This window comes from Pleurodeles waltl, chromosome 8, assembly GCF_031143425.1.
Source record: "Pleurodeles waltl isolate 20211129_DDA chromosome 8, aPleWal1.hap1.20221129, whole genome shotgun sequence".
NCBI classification, from domain to species: Eukaryota; Metazoa; Chordata; class Amphibia; order Caudata; family Salamandridae; genus Pleurodeles; species Pleurodeles waltl.
Genome location: NC_090447.1, coordinates 1,510,551,268 through 1,510,577,701, shown reverse-complemented (window position 1 = coordinate 1,510,577,701; position 26,434 = coordinate 1,510,551,268). Strand labels below are relative to the sequence as shown.

Below are 26,434 nucleotides of genomic sequence, written 5' to 3'. Positions count from 1 at the left end.
GCCTCCGCAGGGGGTCCCCGCCTGCTTAGAAGATTAAATAATATTAACAGATTAGGTCCCCAGCTTTCAGTGATGACTCACTCCGGGGCCCCGGATTCAAATAATGTTTCATTGTGGGTCCCCAGGTTCTAGTAGTGATAAAGTGGGGGTCCACAAAGGTCAAAAGGTTGGGAACCACTGCACTAGACCATTCCTTTAGTGCTTCACTCATGGTACAGACAATTGCTTTCATGTTTCTTTTTTACTCTGTACATCTGCTAAACTGACCATATCCAGACGTGTTTTGTTTAACCATGAGATCTTTTTATTGTAAAATTGGTGTAACTCTCGCCCCACACTCTAGTAAATCAGCTGTTTGTGTGGAGAGCTCCTGCAAAGTTGTACAGAGTGTGAATATGGGTTGTCAGAGTGAAGGACATTTCCCCACCTTCACCTAAAACATAACATGTAATACATCTCTCTCTCAAGTACTGGTGCCAGACGCTTGGAAAAAAGCCTTGGTTGTTCCTCTGCTGAAAAAGAACAATGCAGACCCTTCCTTTATGAGCATCTTTCTCCCTATATCTCTTCTGCCGTTTCCAATAAAACTCTTGGAGAAATGTATTGATAGGCAGTTGTCTACGTTTGTGGAGCAGCCCATTGGACAGGTAGCGCTCTGGCCTCCATCTTGGATGACCCGTGATTGTCGGCAGGCAAGAGTCATCCAACAGCATCAGTGCTGTAGGATTTTTTCTGCTGCCTTCTATTCAGTGTCCCACAGTACATTACTTTTAAGATTTGCAGAGTTGGATATCTGTGGAGCTGCCCTGCAGTGGGTTAGGTCCCACTTGGAAAATGGATAGCAGGCAGCATGCTTGCCCCTATAGTGCTCGGGGGTTCAGTCCTTACAGCAGGGCATGCCACAACACTCCTCGCTGAGCACAACTTTTTCACTATACATATACGCCCTGTGGTTAGTTGATACCGTCTCATAGAGTCACCTTTACGAACTATGTAGTCCAGAGGTTCCCAACCTGTGGTCCGGGGAACCCTAAGGGTCCGTGAAGCCTCCTCAAGGGTTCCGTGATTGCTTAGAAAATTAAATAATCTTAACAGATTAATAAAGTAAATAAATAAAGTGTCTAAATGTATAATTGAACATTTTTAAAGATACTGTAAATGTCAAGAAATTTGAAATTGGAGGCTAAAAATTAAATTAGTGTCCTCAGGTTGATTCGTGGGAGCAGTGCAGGTGCATCAAACAGAATACAGTATGGACGATGTGTGGCTTCAATTGAATTTAGAAAAGCTTCGAACTTCCAATTAAAATTTTTGGTTTTTAATTTAATTTGTTTGAAAACTAAATAAAATGTGTTATCATTTGTGTATTTGTTCGATGAATGCTTGCTTCTGTATTTTTTGTGTATTGTTTTGCAGTTCAAATCATCAACAATGTTTAGGCCGGGGTCCCCGGCTTCCAGTAATGACTCAGTGTGGGGTCTCTGTATTCCAATAATGATTCACTGGGAGTCCCCTGGTTTCAGTAATGATAGAGTGGGGGTCCACAGAAGTCGAAAGGTTGGGAACCACTGTTGTAACTGTTGTAATCTATACCCCGCTGTTGATCTGATGGACAAGACCACGCCTACTCCGTATGCCGCTTCCAGAACTGTATGTCAGCTATTGCCTCTTGGCTAGCATTTATTTTTTTCTTAATTTAATACCAGCAAGACAGAGCTCTTCTTCTATTCCAGTGGCTCCCCGCCGTACTGTCACCCCAAAAAAATTTGACCAGCACCACTTGGCTCTCCACCCAATACAGTGCACATTTTGGGTGTTTATTTCGACAACCAGTTGTCCTTGACCAATCAGGTCAACCATCTGTCAACAACTTGTTTTTTCCATTTGCCTGTCCTGCACAAAATCTTACCTTTCCTTCCTTGGGATGTCCTTTGGTGCTGCAGGTCACTCTTTTAAGCCGCTTGGACTGCTGCACTTTCTGGTTTCGCCTGATGTGCTACTAAAACGACTGCAGCAGATTCGGAAGGCGGCTGCCAGATCGGCATTGTAGTGGCCTCATTTGAAATCTACCTCAACACCTCTGAGTGCTCTACACTGGTTCCCTGTTGCCAAGAGGATCTCTTTTAACTCTTTATGTGTGGTCCATGGAGCGGTTAACGGGAAAGGACCTTGATAACTTCAAGAAAAATTTATGTGCTATACGGCGGCACACAATTTGCATTCGTCAAAACCATGCTTGCAGCAATACTTAATTTTTCATGGGGTGACACTAGGGTTTAGATCATTCTCAGTTAGGGCAGCACCTCTTTGGAATCCATTTCCCCTCTCTTTGCACAAAATGCAACAGTTGTTCTCATTTAGGAATTTTTTTGCAAACTTGGCTCTATTTGCAATAGTTGCTTACTGATTCTTGATGTTCCAGTTAGGCCCTTACCTCAGCCCTGGCTACCTTTAGGTCACAGTCGCACTTCTGAAATGTAACCTAACATAGTGTGGACTGCAAGACATGTTCCCATTCAGTAAAATGCAACAATGCCATAATTCAGTAACCTTTGTCATGGGAGTACTCTCAAGGAATTGCAGCTTAGAGGTAACTTGGCTGGAACATATGAACAATAATGTCAGATTTCGACATCCTATCCCTCTTCTACTAGTTTGGTCATATAAAGTGTATTTTGGCTGAGCTCCACTGGCTTAGCACTTAGTTATTCCCAAGACATAGGCATTGCCATCTGGCATTCCCATCTCATTCACACTTCTGGGAGTTTGGCCTGCCAGATACTACTTTAAAGGTGGAGAAAATCAATCCTCAAGAAAGGAGCGGGGAACTTCCAGGAATCTGCCAAGGGAGAACTGGGTTTCGGTGAGCCCTAATAACGCTTTCCCTGTTGAACAAAGGAGTCCTCCCAGGTACTCTGTATCCAAGCACTACAGGAAGCCTCAAGGATATGGGGGCTGAGGACAGAAGATGTCCATTGGTGTTTAGTGGGCTTAACTGGGCTAGGCAGAGGGAGGGGAGAGCCGCCCACAGCTGAGACTGGGAACTGGCATACTCAGGTTTACGTGCAAGGAACTCTGGGTTACTGTTCTTGACAGACCATGGTCAGAGGAGAAGAAATCCATCACATTGCTGAGAAGATGGAGGCATCAAAGCCTAACAATGTTAGTCTGATTGGCTACAGCTCATCAAAAACAGCTGACTGGTCTCCCTTAAAATGCCATGCTTGACCCACTCCGAGGAGAGAGAAAGATAAGACGATGCGCCCACATAATGCAGTGAAGAATGTCTGTCTGCTTGAACATTGAAGAGAGCTGCACGGTCTGACTATTACCAAATTTAATGAATCTGTGTATAACCTTAGAAACTTTGGCATTATAATAGATAGATGGATAATATTGGATGGGAACACCAAATATACATTCAACAATAGTTCTCTTTTCTGGCAAAAAAAAAGCCCGAAAGCTGAAAAACACTTCCTCAGATCAGTTGAAATTAAGAATTCCACCCTCAGCCCTTCTTGTGGATCAGGTTCTTTAAGGAAGCAAGACCTCCAGCAGATTCGATTCTTGGAGTTCCTGAGATTCATCTTGACCGCAGAAGGAGAATCTGCAATTTGCAAAGATAATGCAAACCTTCAGTCACCCAAACCCCTTGCCTGCCCTTAAAAGGACACGGGAACCATTCTGAAATTATGGAGGTGAATTTAAGATGTCAGATGACTGGTCATCTAAAGTTTCAATGTCGGGTTTAATGTAGTCATGGTTGTGTCCCGGGCATGGGAGACAGATCAGTGAGATAACCATCTACTTTCCACAGTTACTGTTAATGCAGCAGGCAAGGTTACTGGTTATAGAGATGAGCTAGCATCCAAAATATGTCCCCTGGAGCAGTGGTTGCCAACCTGGGCTCCAGGGACCCTTGGGGGTCTGCGAAGCCTCCTCAGGGGGTCCGCGACTGCTTACAAAATAAAATAATATTAAAAGATTAGGTCCCCAGCTTTCAGTAATGACTCAGTGGAGGGTCCTCGGGTTTCAGTAATGATTCAGTGGGGGTCCCAGGGTTCCAGTAATGATAAGAAGTCAAAAGGCTGGGAACCACTGCCCTGGAGTGTCAAGCTTAACAGGCCCACATGCTGAATCTGGTCAGTCATGGTCATGATCGTTACTTGGCCTACCACTGACCCATGAGTTCATAAATTGGAACCTGGGATCTGGAATTTGGGGTTAGCATCCAACTGTGTGCTCAGAATTGAAGATTTCCTGAACTGCAGGGGCTTTGGGAATCGTTGAAACGTTTCTGAAATCGAGACGATCTGTCACAGCTCGTAAGATACTCCTCCAATTTCAGGAGTGATTCGGTAATCTTTCTAAGAGAAGTGCTGCTGAGAAATTACAGAAGAAAGTCGATGGGATGGATTACATAAAGGATGTGATGTGAGTTGGCTGGTGATTACAGAGCGTGGCAAGAAAACAGAACCCCAACCATCAGCATCCAAAGAATTAGGACATCTCAGAGTGGTTATGGAGTCCAAGCTCTCCCTGATCCCTCAAGCGAATCAAGTGACATGCACATTCCAGAGCTTCATCAGACGCACAGGATTCCTGCAGAAGCTGCAGGTCAATGTCACTAACTCACAAATCGAAAAGGATCCAATCTGCTGCAGTGAGACATCTCCTGCATCTTTATCCACGAGGAATTACCATGCCAACGCCTCTGGAGCCGAGTACCAGTTGCCTGTCCTCTTGGCCATCAGATTGGCCTGTAACCTGTGTAAGCTGTGGAGGACCTACCACACGAGCTACATCTGATGGACAGCCATTTACAATGGTGCAGCTATTTTCTGCTAGCAGGCTCGTATCTCAGAAGGCTGACATCTATTGTTTGTAGCCCTTGAATCCTAGAGCCACGAAGCTTTTGGCAGAGAGTCCAGTTAGTGAGTAAATAAAATATAGTCCCATACGGTCCGAGACAAGCGGGCCAGTGGCCGGGGAGAGAGACGCCCAGCACAATCAGTGCTAGAATGCTGTCTGCTTCTACTGGCTTGGTGGCGGAGAGGTCTCATGGCTCCTGAGTGTCTTGCTTCATCCAGATGACCTCAATGCAGGCTTCAGTCAGTGGGGCTTGCGCTTTCCACCTGGATTGAGAGTCAGCTTCTCTTTTCTCCTAGCACTGCAGCCAGTGCTTAATTTGAGCCGGTGGTTTGCGGTGCGGAGCTCCGGCACTTATTTTTGAGGGTGGTACTTATTTGTCTGCCTCAAGCATTTACTGCGAGCGAAAGACACATATGGGACAGATGCATGAAGATCAATTTACCAAAATGCCATGGGTAGCGGAAGTGACATCACATGCCCTTTGACCTTCAGTTTCACACACACACATGCTTACACATAAATACATCCACACACACTCTCTCTCATGTAAGCACACAATCACACCGAAGCAAGCACACATCATATATTTAAATAATGTTTTTTTTGCTTACCTCAGCTCCTAGGGAAGGTTATGCCCCACCTAATTGTACTCTATTTTTAAATTACACTAATAGTGAAAAATTAACCATTATTCGCTATTAGTGTAATAAAAAATGGACATCCGTTAGGGCTCCACCCTTTGTTTTCTCTTATTTTTTAAATTCACTAATAGTGAATAATGAAACACTCAGAGAAAACAAAGAGTGGAAGTCTAACCAACGGACAAGCTGTCACTGTGTTTCTGGCACTGATTTTGCTACCTCGGAGGCCAGGGGTCACAAAGGAAGTGCCAGGGGTCACAGCCACCCCTGGTGACCCCTAAATTACATCCAGGGAAAGATGGAGAAAGAGAAAAACGAAAAAGCGTCACAATGGGAGAAAGCTGCAAGAGTGAACTGAAGGGTCAGGGAGTGGCTGTAAATGGATTAAAGAGGCCCAAAATGGTTTAGGATTACGCTGCCTCTGTATTCTGCGCTCACACATTTAAAGGCAGCAGCTGCGTGTTTCAAAGGAAAGTTTTGGGCACCAGCATTTTTTTTTATTTACAAATTAAGCACTGACTGCAGCTTCCTCTTCCAGGGCAGCTCATAGCAACAGGTTTCGCCAGATCACAGGTCTGGTCTTGGCCTTGAGGAGAAACAGTAGAATGCATAGTTCTGATCCTGGCAACCGTCTCTCTAGGCCAATGCACAGAATTCCTTTTCAATATCCAGATGTTGTAGTACTGGCTTAGCCATACCAGTATTTTCAACAAAAGCTTGTTTCCTTTTAATTCTGAAATCGCCCCCAGGTCTGCAACAGCCGGTTTTTGTAGGCTTCCATCCTTGTCTTTTGGCAGGGCGAGGCAGGTATGAAAGGGCTGCTTTGTGGATTCCGCATAAAAGCCAGACAGGCATTCTAAGCCAGGCCTTTCCATTGCTAAGAGAGGGAGGAGAACCCAGTGTTCCGGCCTGTCAGGATGTGAATGTAGAATCCACTGTCTACTACAGGTTTGCAATGATGTCTGAAGAAAAGCCCCAGTGATGCAGGCTGTCACATCCGCAAGAACACAATAGACAACTGAGAGCAAAAGCACCATTTTTTTCATGTTTCATCATGGACGTCAACTCACCAAAATAATTATGTATCCTTTGGCACCTGATGCTATTCAAGCATTGCCCTCCACATTTAACTCCTCTTTGGTCCCAAGACCACCTCCCCGTCAAGGGGATAGGACTGAGCTCACATCTCAAACACAGCCCTGCCAAGTGTCACGCATCTCGCGTTCGAATAACGCATTTCCGGTTACTTTCCTGCAGTACTGCAATGCCTGCGATTGTCACGCAGGTCATGATGTGTGGTAAAACTTTCTTGTTCCAGTTTCTCACTTTGCTAGGTAAGCTCCGAGTAGTGTTTATCAAAAGCCACAAGGTGGCGCTGGTGTACAAGGGGAGGTATAGGATTCTCAATATATTACGATATTTGTATGGTCCCCTTATGTTCATTGCTTGATTTTGTTTGCAAGAACGTGTCACTCAGTCGTTGAAATGTCACTCATAAGTACACTGAAATTATGATAATGTCACACATAGCAATCTGAAACCTTGACAGCTATGGAAACACAGTTAATGTACTTGAGATGGGTGAAATCATGTAATCTTGTAAAAAAAATCTGTGAAATTTTGGGAAAATTGTATTATATAAGGCATGACAAACACTTTGGGGTATAGTGAGTGAAAAACAAATGCAAGGGCATACTGCGCGTTGAAAAGTAACACAAAAAATTGACAAGGGGACTTGTTTAGCAAGAAAATGTTTCCCACTACACATTTTTGGCACAAACAAGTGTTCCACAAGATATTTGTCACCTGAACCAGTCTCCAGATCACAAAAGTGGGTGAAATGTTGCTCTTGCGTAATTTCCGAAGTTATGTGTGATTCACATAATGTGAAATTGTGCAAATAACAAAAATTGCACGAGTATAACAGAAATTTTGTGTGTGCCTGTTAATGTGTCACCAAGCAGTATACGATCACCAAAGTGATACATACTTGTTTGGTCTCTCCAGGAAGAGGCAGTTTCACTTACAAGACATATCAAATGAAACCAAACACTTACTTAACTCCTGTGCTTCATTGGTCAGTTTATTACAAGGCTCCTCTTTTTTAGATTGAGCATAGCAGCGCACAAGCGCTGCATATCCGACGTGTTGGTATCTGTTTGGGCTTTTAACCACACCCACCTCACGCCCATCACTATCATTCGTTTGTGGGCTTGCCTTTTAAAAATCCTTTGATGACATTGGTAAATGCTTTACGTTTGTCCCTCCTTGGGGCGGTTTTGTTACTGCCTTGGACAGTGACCTTGTAACATGGATAACTGCACTTTTGCCGATACGTTTGACTGTGAGCGAACTTCTTTTTCCTTTTGTGTGTCTCCTTCGCGCTTATGCTCCTGGTGGTGCATTGAATCGGCTCGCTTATGTCAACTGTTTTACTTTTCATTTTCAATTTATGTGGCAAGAAAAGTACAGTTAGGAATTTACAGCGTGAATAGCTTTAACTCAAGCAAACACAAGACCCATTGCATTGCAAATGCTTGGTCTGTAGGGCTGTCTTTCCTCCTGTGTATGTGAAGTTTGACTGCAGTGTACAGGAAATGATTGAAACAGGTGCAAAGTTTTTGCAAAATTCATGGCAAGCCACTGTTGGGAGGCCTCTGACCGAAGTACAACATTGTCTGTTCTATTCAGAAGGATACATTTACATGTATAGATTTACTCACTTGTAAATTCACTCTTGTAACTAGGTGTAAATGTCACTGCTTTGCCCTTCACCATTTCTGAGTGCAGATTTACACTTGTGCACACTTACATGTCTCCACCCCCTGAAACTTCAAACATCAGCAAACATGTATACATCCAATGTATATATAACCATCTGCCATTTTAGGAATCTTCACAAAACTTTCCAAAAAAAGTCTCATCCACCTGAACTCCCTCTTGGGGTCGGCCCAGGTTTATTATTATGGAGAGGGGGCATGCAGACCCCCTCCCAGAGCCATTTCACAGACGTGGAGACCTCATCCCACGGGCGGATGCTATTATTATTGCGAGGGGGGCTTACGGCCCCCCACCCTGAGCCATTTAAATGCCCCAGTGACCCCCATCTCCCAGGGATTATTTACATTTTTTGGGGAGTGGAGTGAGGCCCACCCTCCCTGAGCATAGCAGGCCTCAGGAACCCCATCCCCCAGAGACCAAGTCCGCCAGTGTCCCAGGGACCCATCCCCCACGGACACTGACCTATTTCCTGCCTGGGAGAGTGTGGGCAGGACATTTAAATCCGATTCCCTGCATCTACTCTCTCAGGCAACAAAGGCAGCTGTGCTCCTGCCCCTTTAGGACCAGAGGAAAAAAGCTTCTCCCACTGAGCGGCATCAAAGGAATAGAAGCGGCTCCCGCAGCACCCAGGATGAGTGCTGACACAGGAGCGGGGGTGCCCTGGACCTCTCCTCCCTCCCTCCTGTATTCTCAATGTTGGCCTTGCTGTGGGTGCCCCACGTGGGACCGGAGAACATACTATAAAAAAAGGTTGAAAATTGTTATGAATAAGACACAAGCAGTGGTGTAGGCTCACCATGCAGCCATGAGACCGGGGCACCTGAGTACATATTAAAAAAAAAACACACAACCTTGAAGCCTCATTATAGAAGCGGCGAGGATTATTCACTGCTCTCTCTCAGGAGCGCCCCATAATGCCCTGCATGGGCTTCTGCTTTTTAAAAAAATGATGGTTATCGTGGTGCCCCAGAAGGGGCAGGGGCACAACCTACTATTCGGAAAAGTGTTGTGGGAGCAGCTTCCCAGAATACTTTTTAAAAAAACACTGTAAGTCTCCTGGGTCATTAAATACATGACCCCATGAGAGCTTACATTATTTTGGAATGTGGAAACCTCTTGCGGTTGATTTGGTGGGTGCTTATTGTGGCCTGAAGACTATTAAAGACAGACATAAATACACATTTAGGTGGTCATTACGTGTCTGGCGGTTGCATGACCAACAGGCTGGCGGAGGGACCGGAGGGCCACATTATGACCGTGTTGGAGCCGCCACGGTCGGACCACCGACACCGCCAGGGTGCTGCAAGCCGGCAGCCTGGCGGTCCCAGTGGTTTCAAATCGTCCAGAGCAGCGCTGCTTGTAGCGCCGCCCTGGGGATTATGGGGCTCCATCTGCCAGCCTTTCCATGGCGGTTCACACTGCCATGGAAAGGCGGGCAGAATGGGGGACTTGGCATTATCAGTGCAGGGGCCCCAATGCACAGCCCCATCGCACATTCCACTGTCCGAATTATGGGCAGTGGAATGCGCAACGGGTGCTTCTGCACCCACTGCATGCCACATTGTTAAGGCCCTTTTCACCGCAGGGCCGGCGGGCGGAAACACTGTTTCTGCCAGCTGGCCCTGCGGTGAAGTCCCATTAGGGCCGGCAGGGTTCAGGCCGCACAGGCGGTCTGAGGGCGGGAAGAGTTTGGAGGGCAGCCTCCACCGCCCACCAAACTCGTAATGACCACCTTAGAGTTGTATGGGAAAAAAATGCTTTATTTCAAATATTTATTTGACCAAACTTTTTATGCATTGCAATGTGTGTATTTATAAGGATGACTTTGGAATATGGGTATTGATAAATTATTGTGATGAGTTTTTTTACAAAGCCTATAGGTCTGCTTTATATAGGGTGATATGCTGACTCCTTGCTAAAGCCAATAGGCCAGCATTTTATACTTTGGTGTTTTGTCTGTTTGACAAAGCCAGTAGGTCTGCCATACTTAAAATGACATATCTGTATATTATAACTTTACTGTAAAACAACTCAGAAATTCACTGAAAACACAAAAGGGTAAAGTGATGTTATAGTTAGATGAAACGTAATGTTTTAAGCTCTAAAACCTCTGAAATTCACCAGTTACAGTTAACTGAAGTAAATATAGCTCACTCCCTCGCCATGCACTGCTTATGACCTCACATATTACATCACTCATGACATGTCCTATGACATCATTGATAACATCACTCATGACATCTGAAATGACATTTATGACAACACTGTGCATGGCGAGGGTGTGAGTTATAGTTCCTTCAGTTAACTATAACTGGTGAATTGCAGCGTTTTTTTAGAGTTTAAAACTTTATGTTTCACCTAACTAGAACAGCACTTTAATCTTTGTTTTTTTTCGTGAATATATATATATATATATATGTATGTATATTTTCAAACCCATTTAGTTGATTTCATGTTAGTTCCTTTGGAATGTTATTTTAATTCCTGCCTCCATTGTTGTCTAAGGGAATGTGTTTCAGTATCAGTGATTGTCCATGGGTGATGCTTGACCCTTCCAAACTTCTCCGTAAATTTCCCGAAACCACTCCCATTTAGTTGTAATTTTCGCACAAAAAAGACAAAAGAAGTGGAGGAGAAGGTCTCCGGCAGTAGTTTTGTGAATTGCATTTTGTAGTACGTACCTAGTACTAAGGTAGCACTACTCTATGCACTAAAAAATGCACTTTATGAATTGGGCCTATTTTATCATAAACATCGGTTCACAAAAATATTGTCCCGTTGGGTACAGATTTTCTGTTAATAACTCCAATGTGGTATTATTTTTATAAACAACATTGAGGACACAATATTCGTCCTGTTGCATGATATTTTGCTTACGCTATTCTGGTACCATCCATACCCTCAGACAAAATGGCTACATCATCTGGCACAATGCCATATTGTGTTAGTATTGCACTGACAGAACTGCAAAAATGTCCTTCATTGGTGCGATCTGTGCACTCTGGCTACCTTGATAGTTGGTGGAGAAGACAAGCTGGAGGCTTGTCCAGTTCTGCAGGATCGCAAGACCGAGACTCATTCGCTTTTTGCTATTTTCAGGTTGAACATGTGATCAACGGCGAAATCCCTAAAGATCTCTCAGCATCTCTGGTCTTCACCAACAAAGCCCTGGAAGGCCTTCAGCAGAGGATCCGGGAGCTGCAGGTGGAGAAGTCTCAGCAGCGAGACCTGTACAAGGAGGCGCGCCAGAGGCACAAACAGCTCATCTCGGACCGGAAGGAGATGGAGACCAAGATACGGAGTGAGTGCTCCTATATTTGTGCTGAGGTTGATCAGTCTTCCTATTTATGGTTCAAGAAATGGACTCACTAGTTGCTTCCTGCCAAGACTGTGAGTTAGTATGTCAAAACAATGAATTAACACTATCAAAAAATGTGCTGCGTTATACCACAGAATTTACATTTTCTAGCCGCTTAGTATAGTCAACCCTGCTGCATAATATTCCCTGCCGCATAATTCAAGTGGCCCTGGTTGCAATACACTGTGGCTATGGACCTCGTGTGTGAGGAGTACTGAAGTGCACTCTAATGAGGTTAAAAGTCAAAGCACATTGGGCAATATTCAGTGTTGTTGCAGGTTAGTTTTAGTGTGATTAAGGGGTGCTGTGTGGAGGGATTTCTGACCCCACACTCTCATCTGGGGAAGATAGGCCCTGTCTGAATACAGCAGCGAGGGAGCAGTCTGAGTAGGCCAACAAGTTTAGTTTTGATAAAGATGGTCAATCCAGAAAAAGAATAGTTCAGAAGAAATACCTCTGTCAATGTCATTATTCATGGGAGCGAGATGACCTGTGTGATTTTTTTGATGTAGTTGGAGTCTAATGCTTGACTTAGTTGTTCGCAAACAGCTGGATAACTGTGAAACTGGTTATTGGGAAAGTAGCATGATGTTTTATTGCAATTCTTTGCAACTAGTTCAGTAGCAATTTGTGATTTGTGCTGAGAAAAGCATAATTACTAGAGCTATGCAGCACCACAGCAAAAAACTACTTACAATGATGGATTTCGAGAGCTAATTTGTGGTGAGGAAGGGCATTCTGTCATCTACAGTGTCCCCCAAATGAATATCCGCAAAAAGGCGGAGATGCTGCTCCAGTCGCGAATAGTAGAATACAGCAGTTTGCAGGTGTGACCCACACAATGTTAGCTACAGCAATGGCAACAGCAGAAAGTTCGTCTTCCAAGAATGACCTGCAGTGTAGTAATCATTGGTCCCAAGGGGGATTGGAGAGAGCAATAATCCAGTGAGAATGAATGTATCCAGTGTGGAAGGAGTGTCTCAGTCAGTGAATTAGAAAAAAAAATCCCATACACTATGAACCAACATTTCTAATAAGGACTCAGCTTCTGCTCTATGAGAACACTTTTCATTTGAGTCAGTAGGATTACATTTTATTGTACTTTTGTATGCTGAGGACTTATTGGAGAATGAAGCCAGAAAGGTGATACCTTGAAAGACTTCTTGAGTTAGTTTAAGAAGGAAGCAAGATGCTAATTGCCCGGCTTCTCTGAGTTGTCTAACCTTCTCGTGCCCTAGCCCTGGATGACAGGTGCCGCCAGCAGATGATCATGAAGTTCGGTCGCATCGTTGATCTGGAGATCCTGCAGACGCTATCCGTGAACATCAACCTGGAAGAGCTGAAGATCAGTTCGTTGGAGAAGGAGATTCAGATGGACAAAGAGCTCAAGGAGTGGCAGGTGAGGGCCTGTGATGGACACTTTAGAGGTGTACCGAGGAGTGGGGGTGGATCACATATATTCTGTCTTTTGCTCTGCTGCTATAAACTGAAGGCTCTTCTCAGCTGCTTCTCTCTCTGTTCAGTAAGTGAACTGTTCTTTTATTAGTAGAATTTCATGCAATTCCATGATTATGTCTCATTGATAGTAATGTGAATTTGTGTTATTTCATATGTTTTCCTACATCGATTCCCTATTACCCATCTTGAATTGTTTTTTTCCTTTCTCTTGTTGGAGTCAATGTTGCAGCGTACATCAAGATGCCCTTACCTTGTGTGGACGTGCATCTGTGTTGCTACAGTTTGCTTTCTCCAATGTAATGCACTGTTACGCCCAATGAGTCTTGCCTATATTATGTTAAAGAACTAACATGTAATAAAAACTAGAATAATCATAAGGAATTTGTGGTGCAGGTCCTGGTTCAAGGGTCTAAATGAAGGCTATGATACAGCTCATGAGTTATTATTTAATTCTTATATGAGATGGTTGCAGTGAATTATTGTGGCATGTAAACCAAAGCAATATAGTTTATCCTGATTGGTATAGTAGTGGCTATGTTAATGTATGTTAAGGTTTGTGGAATCTGCAAGATCATAGAGTAGATGTAGACATGTCTGTGCCATCTGTCTTTGCCCAGAAAATTACCTCCGCAGAGCTACTTCAGAAAAGAAGTCTCAATCTGCTCAGGTAGAATGTGAGGGAAGTAGTGAGTTAGTATTCTTCAGCATCTGCTTCGTGGTTGTTTCAGCTTGGTGCGTGCATTTGTCTTTTTCGTGACTTGCGTCCATGCCCAGTGACCGGCGTAGCTTTATAAGTAGTCATGGTGCTGCTTGAGGTACATTTCAAGCTGTCTGGAATCTCACCTCCTTGGTTTAGTACACTAAGAATGGCAACCTGCTGGTAACTATACAATGGGAGTGGTGGGAACAATAAATGATTTTGGGATTTCTAGAGTTTAGAGGATGTGTGACAATCATCAACGAGCAGCAGAAGTCCTGTCTGTCCTGTTTAGAGTGCATAGAGGCCCCATATACTCAGGATAGGGAGCATAGGACATTCACAGCTTTTCAGCAGATGTCTGGCATCTGCCAAACTTCAAGTAACAGACCTTAAAATGTAAATAAAATCTGGTATCATCCTTTGTTTTGACCCTCAAACACAACTATGCACGTGTTATCAAAGATCCTAATCACCTAAAATAGAGTGACAGAAATGCTTCATGTAACCTTCCGCAATAGCGTGGCATGAAAAACTGCACTATCTACCATATAATTGTGACATATATCCTAAATTCCAAGGGTCTAATTTGTAATAGCTGCATCATACGGGGAGAAGGAAATGTCTGGGTAGTTGTTGACCAGGTAGAAAAGGTCCAGAGGGTTTGCTTGAGGTCTTCTAATTCTACACTGTTCCATAACTAAGAGTGTGTCCCCACTCCCTCCCCTAGATAATTGTAATTGTAAATTGTATTATATAGTGCTTACTACCCCTGACAATGCATCAAAGTTCTTTTCAGTGAGTGGTATGCTACTCCGGACCCCAAAAGGATTTTTGGTGGATTAGTATAGGAAATATGAGTTAGTTTTGAGCAGTGGGCATGTGAGTCTGTTAGGTGGATTAAATCGGATAACGGAGGGATAGAAGAGTTTAGAAAGTGTTATTTGGCAGGTCATAGTAGTAAGGTGAGGTTTGGGATGAGTGAAAAAGAGAGACGGATAATGATATGTACACTTGACCATAAAACTGTCTCTAACCACTTATAAAGATATTAATAACTTCTAAATCAGTGGCACTCCTCTTAAGGGTGAAAGACTCAGTTAAGTGTTCAGCATTTGAACTTATCTTCAGGTTACACAAAGATTCCCTCCAGTATCTTCAGGTTACACAGAGATTCCCTCCAGTATCTTCAGGTTACACAAATATTCCCTCTAGTATCTTCAGGTTACACAGAGATTCCCTCTAGTATCTTCAGGTTACACAGAGATTCCCACCAGTATTTTCAGGTTACACAAAGATTCCCTCCAGTATCTTCAGGTTACACAGAGATTCCATCCGGTATCTTCAGGTTACAAAGAGATTCCCTCCAGTATCTTCAGGTTACACAGAGATTCCCTCCAGTATCTTCAGGTTACACAGAGATTCCCTCCGGTATCTTCAGGTTACACAGAGATTCCCTCCGGTATCTTCAGGTTACACAGAGATTCCCTCCGGTATCTTCAGGTTACACAAAGATTCCCTCCGGTATCTTCAGGTTACACAGAGATTCCATCCGGTATCTTCAGGTTACAAAGAGATTCCCTCCAGTATCTTCAGGTTACACAGAGATTCCCTCCAGTATCTTCAGGTTACACAGAGATTCCCTCCAGTATCTTCAGGTTACACAGAGATTCCCTCCAGTATCTTCAGGTTACACAGAGATTCCCTCCAGTATCTTCAGGTTACACAGAGATTCCCTCCAGTATCTTCAGGTTACACAAAGATTCCCTCCAGTATCTTCAGGTTACACAGAGATTCCCTCCTATCTTCGGGTTACACAGAGATTCCCTCCAGTATCTTCGGGTTACACAAAGATTCCCTCCAGTATCTTCGGGTTACACAAAGATTCCCTCCAGTATCTTCAGGTTACACAGAGATTCCCTCCAGTATCTTCAGGTTACACAGAGATTCCCTCCAGTAGATTTGTTAGTCCACAGACAAAATATTTCAACATTTAATAAAATGATTTGAGATCCCTCCTATGATTTGAGGGGTATTTGTAAACACAAACAATACATCCACTGAATACGGAATGCTACAGGTAAGTAACTTTTGACTTTTGTGATCCAAGGAAACATAAATTGAAACTTTGGAATCCTGGGAATTACATGCAGACGGCGGGGTAGCAGCAGGCCTGCAATGGCTGATATAGCCTTCTGCTCCAGTATTCCAAAGCTTGAATAGTGTTTCCCTTGATTAATTTAGAGCATTTGACTGCCAGTGAGCGCAGTGTCTACAGCTTTGAGGCCCTTCTGCTTTCGGCTATACCCCCCACTAAAGACTCTCTCCCTCTTTGCAAGCCCCTTGACCAGGCCCATAACTCTGACCTGTTGATGATTGGTGTAGCACTTGGCAGTGGGTTATAATGGCATTTATTGGTTTGAAACCCATAAGAAATGTGCAGTGGCGTGAAAGCAGACCACTGTTTCAATTTGCCAACCTATATTTGAGTTAGATTGCATTATTCATTGTGACTAACAGTGTCAACACAATCTCTAAAAAAAAAAATATCAAGGGCGTCAATGCGCTACCAGCTCCAGAAGTGAGATTGGATGATGAGTGAAATGATGTATTATGTAGATGTGTCTGGAGCACACTCTTCTTCATAGGGTGGTGAATAGTTCACAACAGGCTTAAGAATAAGCTGTGTGTTTCTGTCACTGAAGTGTTGCCATAGTGCTTGGTTCACCCATTAATGTAAACATGCCATTCTTTGTATTTCACTAATAAACCCAAAGAAGAGTGTTTAGAAATAACACCAAACCTTTAATTGACCATGGATGTTTTTTCCCCAGGTCAAAATTGCAGATGCGAAGCAACGTATGCGAGAGGTGACCAGAGAACACACCATGAAACTGGAGGCGATGAATCGACTTCTTACCGACAAGATCACACTGGAGGCCAGGCTCGATGCCAGGCAGACTAATGTGGTAAGTGCCCCAAGGTACACCGAAGCTGGTGCCGCAGGACAGGGTCACTCTGTAGTGTGTGCACCATGGGACCCACTGTTTGGTTGTGTGCATGCTACAACTGCAGCCAACCAATCGCTGCGGTGTTAGCGGACCTGGTGTGCAGCACATGACTGGAGCCCTTGTGCAAGTATAGATGTCCTTATGACTGGCAAGGGACAAGGGACACCCAGTTGCCACACCAATCATTTGTGACTCACAAACAATTCATATATGTGCATTGCAAATTCCAATGGTAACTGCTAAGTACACTGGCCATTTCAGCATTGCACATCACATTACAATGCACATGTGTGCATTGTGAACGAATGCTTTGCAGCTTACCTGGCCTTGTGAATGGAAAGTACTTTTGTGAGTCTGGTGTGGGATCTTCAAACAAACAGGCCTGTTTACATTATTTCTGCTTAGCTCTGCTTCACTGTTTTCACATCTTTGTGAGTTTCTATGGAAGTTTGTGATGTGGAAGGTGTCAGTGCAGATGATGTACCTCTGAGATCTCCCTGACAAGTGCTGAAACCCCTGGAACTTGATGCAGTCTGTAGCAATCCTGGTGGCACTGTTTTGTCCCTGGGCGCTATAGTGTCATGTGACCCAGCCCAGGCCACCAAGGGTAGTACAGAAATGCCACCACTCCACTGAACCCCTTCAGTCCCATCTTTCCTAGGCAGCCCAGGCTGGTCCATGATTCCATTCAGCTGGCCTTCAGACTTCAAACTGTTGTGGCTAAATATTCTGTCTAGTGGGTAAACAAAGCACTTGTATCAGAGAAAGACAGATACTCAGTATTTGATGACTCTGTAAAGCAAAACATACTTTCCATACCCAAGAACATGTCAGATCCCTGTGTGTCACGGTACTGCAGTCAAATGGAAACTCTTCCAGTGGGCGGCAGGCTTTCTGTGTTACAGTTCCAGCAGCTTGTTGGTTCAAGAGACAACCTTCTCATTGGCTCCATTTGTTCATGTGCAGCTCACAGGATGTTTAACCCATCCAGTTAAAAAAATCAGCCTAGCTTGACATGCTTTAAGAAGCATCTCAAAACTTGGCTTTAAGTGCTACAATATTAGTCCAGGCTTTACTGAAATATTTGGCTCCTGCCTTTTATATCCTTCCTTCGTCACTTCCCTTGCACAGGCTAGCGCCAAGACGCCCTCAGGCAATCGCTGCACTTTATAAATGATATAAATAACTCACATCTGCCCCTGGCATGGTATCTTATCGCTTTGGGTACATTTACCATTGCATCCTTGTTTCTGCTGAATTTGTGATGGATCCACGGCTAACTAATGAGGTGTTGGGTGTCAGTTGTTGAGCTGCAGCAGGTCCCTCTGGTTGAGGATAAGAAGGGATGCGCTATCCCATGCGCATTTCCAGCGCAGGTCAGCGACACACTGCATGTTAGGGAGTGATATGTTGCCACCGTATGGCCCTGGTCCTAGCTGAGGTTGTGTGAAAATGTGGTGTAGGTGCATCTTTGATACTCTTTGTGCAGCACTTTATTGTCATTTGCGTAGCTGCATTGATTGCTCAACTGCTTACAGGATTTTTGGCATGGGAGAAATAACATCAGCTTTTCTCATGGGCCCGTTCCTTTTCAACCCTGGCCCAAAAACTCTCACTCTGCTTGCTTGATGCTGTCTATGAAATGCCTTGTGTTTATGCCAGGGATATCTCACCTGCCAATAAATGGATCTCCTGTATCCTGCCTACCGTAGCACCACACAAGCTGTGTCTGTCCCGTAGCAGTGCTCCAATGGCACTAATGATACACTGAGGAGCAGTACTTAATTTGTAATAAATAAGTGCAAAGCCCTCGTTAGTAGGTCACCGCAGCTTGCACCACCCATCGCCACTGTCAAACCTACCAATGACAGTAACAACACAACTACTAACCATTACACTGCTACAAGTGTGACAATTCAGACTGTTCGAGGCCTCCAGAGCTATAAGCCTGGCTTGGGCGACAAGTATTAGCTATTTTCAATGTATATTGAATTAATTAACAAGTGTTGTTCTGCTCTTCTCTAAATTACTCAAACAGCGCCACTATGTGGCAGCTGTCATAAGTGCCAGTGTTTACAATTAAGTGCCGGGCCGAGCTCTGGAAATCACTGGCTCAAATTAAGCACTTTTGAGGAGTTGTGTAATGCTAAGTGGCACTGCAAACCCTTGAACGTCTGTGAGATACCGAGGCCACATAGAAAGCACTTATTAAAAACTATTAAAGACTCATACGTGCTCAACGTTCCTCTTACTACTCCTGAAAAATTGCTACGGCTGAAAACTCATCCTGTGACCTATTTACTATAATCAAAAGCTTTTTGCGACCAGTTGCTGACAACAACTCCATAGAACCTTCCCAGGAACTTTGATCAAATCTATCTCCCTGATTTTGCAAAGATTCAGTCCAGCTTCTCTGCTCAGTCACCTTTGGACACCATACTTAGTCTGAATCCTTCCTCAGTGTCCTGCCTCCTCCTCAGCCTTCTCCCTCATGCTGCTAGGTCCTTTCATCTTACACTTACACTGATTCTCTGTCTATAAATGCCTAGTATTCAAATCTCTTGGTTTAGTTAACAAAGTCATAAGCAGTTTTGGTTCCACATATCTCGAACACCGATTTGTGCCTTCTCTGCCCCCTCGTCCTCTGCATTCAGCATCCACATACTTCTTGCAAACTCATTTCAGTTGACATTTTCCAGAGCCCACTCATCTTTTCATGTGGCTAAGCTGTAGAGCTCCTTGCCCATTGCAATTAAGACCATCTCTTGCACTGTTTTGTTAAAAAAAAAAATGTAAAGCTTGGCTTTTGTCACAAGCCTGAGTCTGCTTCTCCTTACTTGTCCTTAGAGTTAGGATGCCTGATTTTGGATGCCAGTCGGTCTATACAACTTTTATAGCATATTACATTTTTATAAGGCAAACCTAGCCTGAAGACTAACTGAGTGCTGATCATTCAGGTTCTCCATCATTGGATCTTTCATAGATTCACAAGATAGAATAGTTCCCCATCGTCAGACTGGAACTCCCGGTTATTTTCCAACAGCAGTACATACTCAACCCATAACATACCTTATCTTTTGCAACCCATCCTCATCTATTTATGATCCAAAGTCCAGGCAATTAAAATGCTCTGCCTCTAGCCGGACGTATACAGCATGTAAAGGTACATATTTCATGTGCTGTTCTTGGGTCTTGGTCCAAACCCCTTTCAGGCTCTACAAAGCTCACAAAATGTAAGTAATCTGTGTTTGGATAAACTCTTCAAACCGTATTTATTAAAAAGCTGTGATCTCTAAAATTAAGCAACACCCCCACCATAACATAGTTATTATCGGTGGCTTCTACTGGTAGTTCATAAGGTATATGTTTTACACCTCTAAGTGGCTGGTAAAGGAATGAGATCATAAGGTGTAGTGAAACTAGGACTTAGGGGGTTATTACAACTTTGGAGGAGGTGTTAATCCGTCCCAAAAGTGACGGTAAAGTGACGGATATACCACCAGCCGTATTACGAGTTCCATTGGATATAATGGACTCGTAATACGGCTGGTGGTATATCCGTCACTTTTGGGACGGATTAACACCTCCTCCAAAGTTGTAATAACCCACTTAGTGTCCTACAGTGGTACAGTACATGGATCTTGGTGGTCCACTATTTCTACAAATATAGCTGTTTCGACAATCTCTGTCTCTGGGAGCCCATCTTGCTATGAGGCAAAGGCGTCTGATTACCGAATTAAATAGCCTAACAAAAGTTGGCTGCTGAATATTAAAGGGCAAATGTTAGCACAACAAATATTTTCTCAGGCAAATGTCCTGTGGTTGAACGACCCCCGGTTGGGCCATCCCTTGCACCTTAGATGAACTTGTACCCTCACATGCCAAGGGTAAGCTCAGACTATTGGGAGGCTACTGCTCAAACAAACTGGACTGATCAGGCTCCCCACAGTATTCTCCTTGCTTCTTTTTAGTATTTCTCTACAAATCCTTCATTTTGTCTAAATCCCAGAAACCTTTGCTGAGCCTTGTGTAAATAAGATGATATCCGTTGCCTACTGCTTCTGTTCTGAAGGATGAGATATGGTTCATTCTGCCTCTTCCACATCATTGTCTCATTCTCCTGTCAGTGAGCGGTGGCTGGGTCCATCAAGTTCTGCTTCCACTCTCAAAACCCAGCTGCCGCCCACTCACTTCTTCTCTGTCTCTTTGACTTTGCCCCTGAACAGCACTCTGCTACCTTTTATGTAGGTTTGCACTATAAGGATAGCAGATGCTACATACCTAAATAAATGCTGGTGCTACTGATGTTATTGTTGGGAGAACTAGGGGCCAGATGTAGGAACCAGTTTGCGACTCGCAAACGGCAAAAATTACTGTTTGCGAGTCGCAAACCGGAGTTTCCTATGCAGAAATGCATTTTGCGAGTCGGTACCGACTCGCAAAATGCATTTCCGACTCGCAAATAGGAAGGGGTGTTCCCTTCCTATTTGCGACTCGCAGTGGTATGCAATTCCATTTGCGACCGCGTATGCGGTCGCAAATGGAGTCGCAGTTACCATCCACTTGAAGTGGATGGTAACCCACTCGCAAATTGGAAGGGGTCCCCATGGGACCCCTTCCCCTTTGTGAATGGACCCCAAAATATTTTTCAGGGCAGGTAGTGGTCCAAGAGACCACTACCTGCCCTGAAAAAATACCAAAACAAAAGGTTTCAGATTTTTTTTTAAGTGCAGCTCGTTTTCCTTTAAGGAAAACGGGCTACACTTGAAAAACAAAAATGCTTTATTAACAAGCAGTCACAGACATGGAGGTCTGCTGACTACAGCAGGCCTCCATGTCAGTGAGTGCCCATAGTCGCTATGGGGCCTCAATTTGCGACCCACCTCATTAATATTAATGAGGTGGCTCTTTGCGACCCCATAGCGACTTGCAGAAGGTGTCTGAGACACCTTTCTGCATTAGGTTTTGCGACTCGGAAATTGCGAGTCGCTCGGAGTCGCAATTTCCGAGTCGCAAATCCTATTGTTGCTACATCTGGCCCTAGATCCTTCTTTGCATATGTGAAATCTGGTTAATCATAGATGATTTACTGGTCAGATAAATGTACTCCGTATTTGCAAGTTCTTAGTTACAAGTTCTATAAAAGACATAAACAGAAAGTGATTGACCAGGTCTTAACTACTGGTATTCCATGGTTTATTTGCTTGTCTACAACATTAGCATGATGCTTAGGCTGGACTGTTCTTCGAAGAGTGGAGGCAAGACTCATTTGCTTATGATTGATTCTGTTCTTAATGGCACAGAGAAGCAAAGAAGCAATGGAATGGATTGCCTCCCAAAAAATACCAAATAGAAGGTACTCATTTAACAGACTTCAGAAGGATAGAAGGCGGAACTGGCCTTGCTGAGTTTCAAATTTGTGACCTGTAGATATCAGCGGTAATCATAAACTTACTCTGCCATCTTGCGGACTTAGAGCCTAATTTAGAGGTTGGCAGATGGGGTTGCTCCATCACAAATGTGATGCATATCCCGTCCGCCGTATTATGATTCCATTATGTCCTACGTACATCGTAATGTGGTTGACAGGATATCCGTCATGTTTGTGATGGAGTAACCCGTCCACCAAACTCTAAATGAGACCCACAGCATTTATTTATGTATTTTTATATAGCGCAGATATTACGCGAATGTGCTTTACAATAAACATAGATCATTACATGGGGTCGAAAATTAGAAAATAGCAGATCATACCATAAGGCACAGAATTGCTACTGTTTAAAGATGTATAGATAGTATAAGTTGCCCTGGAGCACAGGCTGGTGCCATGTGTTCAAGTGTTGTTCAAGTGATGCATGGGTTTGCAAATCCCAGTGATATTTTTTCCCAGGTATGCACACTGCTACGGAATGTAATATATATCATGTACACTACCTCTTGACCCTTCCTTTTGAAATGGTTATATCTCGAAACCACGAGTGCTTCAAGCACCCATGGCTCAACAACGAGTTTGTAACAACAAACTCGTTGGTATCACTAATGCCTTTACCACGAATGCCTTTACAACAATTTTTCTGGTAAAGGTTTAGTGATCAGCATGCACGGTTCCAGCATGCTTCCCCCCTAGCCCCCCACCCCTAAAAATTACCACGACCCCCCACCCCCACAACCACCCCAACCCCCACCCCTAAAATTACCACAACCCCAACCCCCCTCCCCTAAACCCTAATCACCCCAACCCACCCCTAAACCCTAATCACCCCGAGCCCCCCACCCCCCAAAAAAAAAACCAGTCCCAGCCCAACTTAACTCCTCCTTCACTGCGTAGACTCCCTTCTTCTTTGCCTTAACCATGCATGTACGTGGTTCACACATGTGTGGTTAAGACACGAAAACCAGGAAGTCGTGGAAAACGAAACCGTTGTTTCGCTTTCGTTTTCCATGACTTCGTGGTTAAGGAGTCGTTGTTCCGGGTGTTTCCCTTTTGAAATATTACATACACTTCACCATGCCATATGGATGTATGATGGTGTTAACATGATGTATATTACCTGTAATGGAAAGAACTTTATGCATGTTAGTGTGTTCCTTGTCTCTAAGAGCTAGGCACCATTTTGGTTCAACACCGTGGTGCTGAAGCTGGTTCCAAGTATGCCATCTCTTATCGGTGTTACATTCACTGTACATCAGTGTTATAATTACGCCTGTGTTTTTTGTGCTGAGGCATACATTACCCCAGTGTTTGCTTCCTTACTTTTTCCAGCTATGTTACTCTTTTGCCTTGCTGTCTTATCTGTCTGTCTGTCTTTGCTTCTTTCCTCTCTCTTTCTTTCTCTTTGCAGTTAAATTATGTGGGTCTGTTCACTACTCTTTATATCTACTCTTTCAGTGTCTCCTCTCTCTGCTCTTTACCACTAGTGACTTGGGCCTCTCCTTGCTCCTACTTTCACAGATGGATTCTGGCCCTCTATGTCTTCCTCTGTTTAATTCATTCTTTACCTCCCTCTCTCCTTTGTACGGCCTCCTCCTGTATACTCTTTTACCTTTTTTTGCCCTCTTTCTTCTTCCCTTTCTCCATTTCTCTAACCCTCCTCTCTCTCTCACCCTAAATATTGCCAGCCCTCTCCTCTTCTTTTCTCCCTCTCATCTCTCCCTTCATCTCTCCTCCTCCCTCTGACCTCTACTGTCTCGCTTTCTCTTTCACTCACTCCTACTCTCTTTCCTCTCTATCGCTCTTTCTCTCCCCTTCTTTCCATATCTCTCTGCCATTCACATTCACATTCTCACATCTCTCTCTATCTTTTTCCCTCATCCCGCTCATTCTCCCTTGCTTTCTTTTCTCTCTACTCTTTTACTCTTTTCTTTCTCTATCTCTGTATAGCTCTTTTCTGACTATGTCTTGTCTCTATCTCTCCCTTTCTGCCATCTTGCTATCCTCTCTCTCCCTGTCATTCTTTTTTTCTTGCGCTCTCTATTTCTCATTTTCCCTTTACTACTCACGTTCACTTCTCTGTAGCCTCTCTCTCTCTCTTCTTGCACTCTCTTCTCTGTTGTCTCTCTCTCTGTGTCCTCTTTCCATTGCTGCCAAGTCTCTCTTATATTCTCTCTTCTCTCTTTCTCCCTCTCTCACACTTTTCCTCTCTCTCTGCCTCTCCCTCTCCCCTATGCTTTACAAGTCCTTTCCTCACAACTCTCTCTTACTGCCTCCACAGGGAGAAGAGTTCCGAGGTCCACGTAGAGCTGACCTGGAAGACAAAGAGAGACTGATCGAACTGGTTGAGGTTCAACTCCTGGAGATCGACGCTCTGAAGGAAGAAATCTGCCTCTTGTCCCGAAAGGGTGGAAGCATCCTCCCCCCTGCTCAACCACCACTTCCACAGAGCAGTGGGACTTGTGTTTAGAGCACCTGGGCTCTCTCCTCTTCTGTACGTTACTATTCTCTTTCCTCTTTTCTCCTGTCCTCTCGTGTGCTCTACACTCCTCTCTTGAATATTTTTTGGACTTGTTTTAGCCATTGCCTCTCTCTGTACATGATTGTCTGTCTTCCATAGGCTGTGTGCTGTACTTTTCCTTCAAATATCCCTCTACCTAGAAGGGCAGATCTCACCTCTGCTGCTGCCTTTCCATCTCAGCCTATTTGTATTAAAAGGCTTTGCATCAGTCCTGGACATCTTGAGAACATTTGTTGAAGAATGGCTCTTCGTGCCCCATCAAGATACCTTGGCATAGAAGGGTCAGCTGTGCACAGAGGTGAAGGATGGACCCTCAAGTTTTTGGGCGTGAAAAGCAGGGTCAACATAACACTATGATGAGATAACGTTCACTTCTGCACCCTGGCCACAACCAAACAACGGTGAATTTCTGTAGTGTACTTCAGTGGGTCTCATACCAGCTCACAAACAGCTGTTATCAACAGTTTTGATGTATATATCTGGGGTTTTGACCAAAGCACAGACATATTATAGGAACTGACTGAGCAGAAGATAAGGTAAAGACCACAATCTTCCTAAGGCTTGAGGATGAGCTAAAGACAACAGTCATCTTAAGACTTGAACATAAGACAAAGATCACAGTCTTCCTAAGACTTGAAGATGAGATAAAGACCACATTCTTCCTAACACTTGAAGATAAGATAAAAATTACACTCCCCTTAAGACTAAAAGATAAGACAAAGACTACACTCTTCCAAAGATCGACTTTGCTGTACCATTAGGTGACCAGACTGCTTTTGTATTTCTTTATATTTGTTGCCCGCGGGAAGCTGGGTGGGGCACTTGTAAAACTTTTTAAAATAAAATGGGATTTGTTTATTTATGCTGATTAAGTCACCCCTTCTCGTTTGTGCCCACTTTATTTGGACTTGCTGGAATGTGGCCTGCTGTAATTTGTGCTTATCATATTTTGCTTTAAAGGTTTTAAGGTTGGAATGCATAAATGTTGAAGATTATGCTTGGGTGTAGGTGTTAATGATTAGATTTAGAGGTTTAAATTCTCTTTTAAGGGTTTGGGATTTTCCCTGGATGTTTTGGTTTATTCAGCGTGGTGTAGTTAAGGAGCTATTGTTAGACCTAAAAATATAGATTTAGGAGTGCAAGTTTAAGTCTAGAATTAAAGATTTTAACAGTTTGGATTTTCTTAGAATTAGGGACTCATTACGTGTCGCTTGGAGCAGCATACCGAGGTGGCTACACCTCACTCAATACGTTTTTGGTTGTGAACCTTATATTCTAATAAGTTCCTCCACACATTTTCCTGCTGCTCAAAGCAGGAGGTAAATGTGTGCATAATCACCCTGAATTAGGGAAAATATATAGAAATGGCTTGTTAAATCCTGGTCTTTCCTGCTTTCCAGGAGGTAAAAGGATAGAAAAGAGTAAAAGAGGGAAGTTCACAAAGGGAGGATGTATAGAATGGAGGAAAATGTAAATAGGGTGGGGAGTAGTAAAAGTAAATAAGACGTATAGCATTTGGGAATACTACAGATACTATTAAAGGAAAGGAAGTAAAAGGGGAACAAGTAGCAGAGCAGAGGGTATATATAGGATGGTGAAGCATACAAAGGGTACAGGGAAATGTGACGATAAAAAAGGAGTAAAGCAAGAAGAGTAGAAGTTGC

At 43.8% G+C, this 26,434-nt stretch overlaps 1 protein-coding gene across 4 annotated transcripts in view; it reads left to right on the top strand.

Annotated features, from left to right (window-relative positions):
• CFAP44 (cilia and flagella associated protein 44) overlaps positions 1–25,638 on the top strand; it is a 382,521-nt gene extending 356,883 nt beyond the window's left edge. For all 4 annotated transcript variants that reach the window (XM_069202788.1, XM_069202786.1, XM_069202785.1 and 1 more), the window contains 4 exons: positions 11,394–11,595; positions 12,891–13,051; positions 16,642–16,776; positions 24,531–25,638. In XM_069202788.1, coding sequence (XP_069058889.1) covers positions 11,394–11,595; positions 12,891–13,051; positions 16,642–16,776; positions 24,531–24,719 — 687 coding nt within the window. In that variant the 3' untranslated portion in view covers positions 24,720–25,638. The remainder of the gene's footprint in view (positions 1–11,393; positions 11,596–12,890; positions 13,052–16,641; positions 16,777–24,530) is intronic.
• Positions 25,639–26,434: the final 796 nt, after the last annotated feature.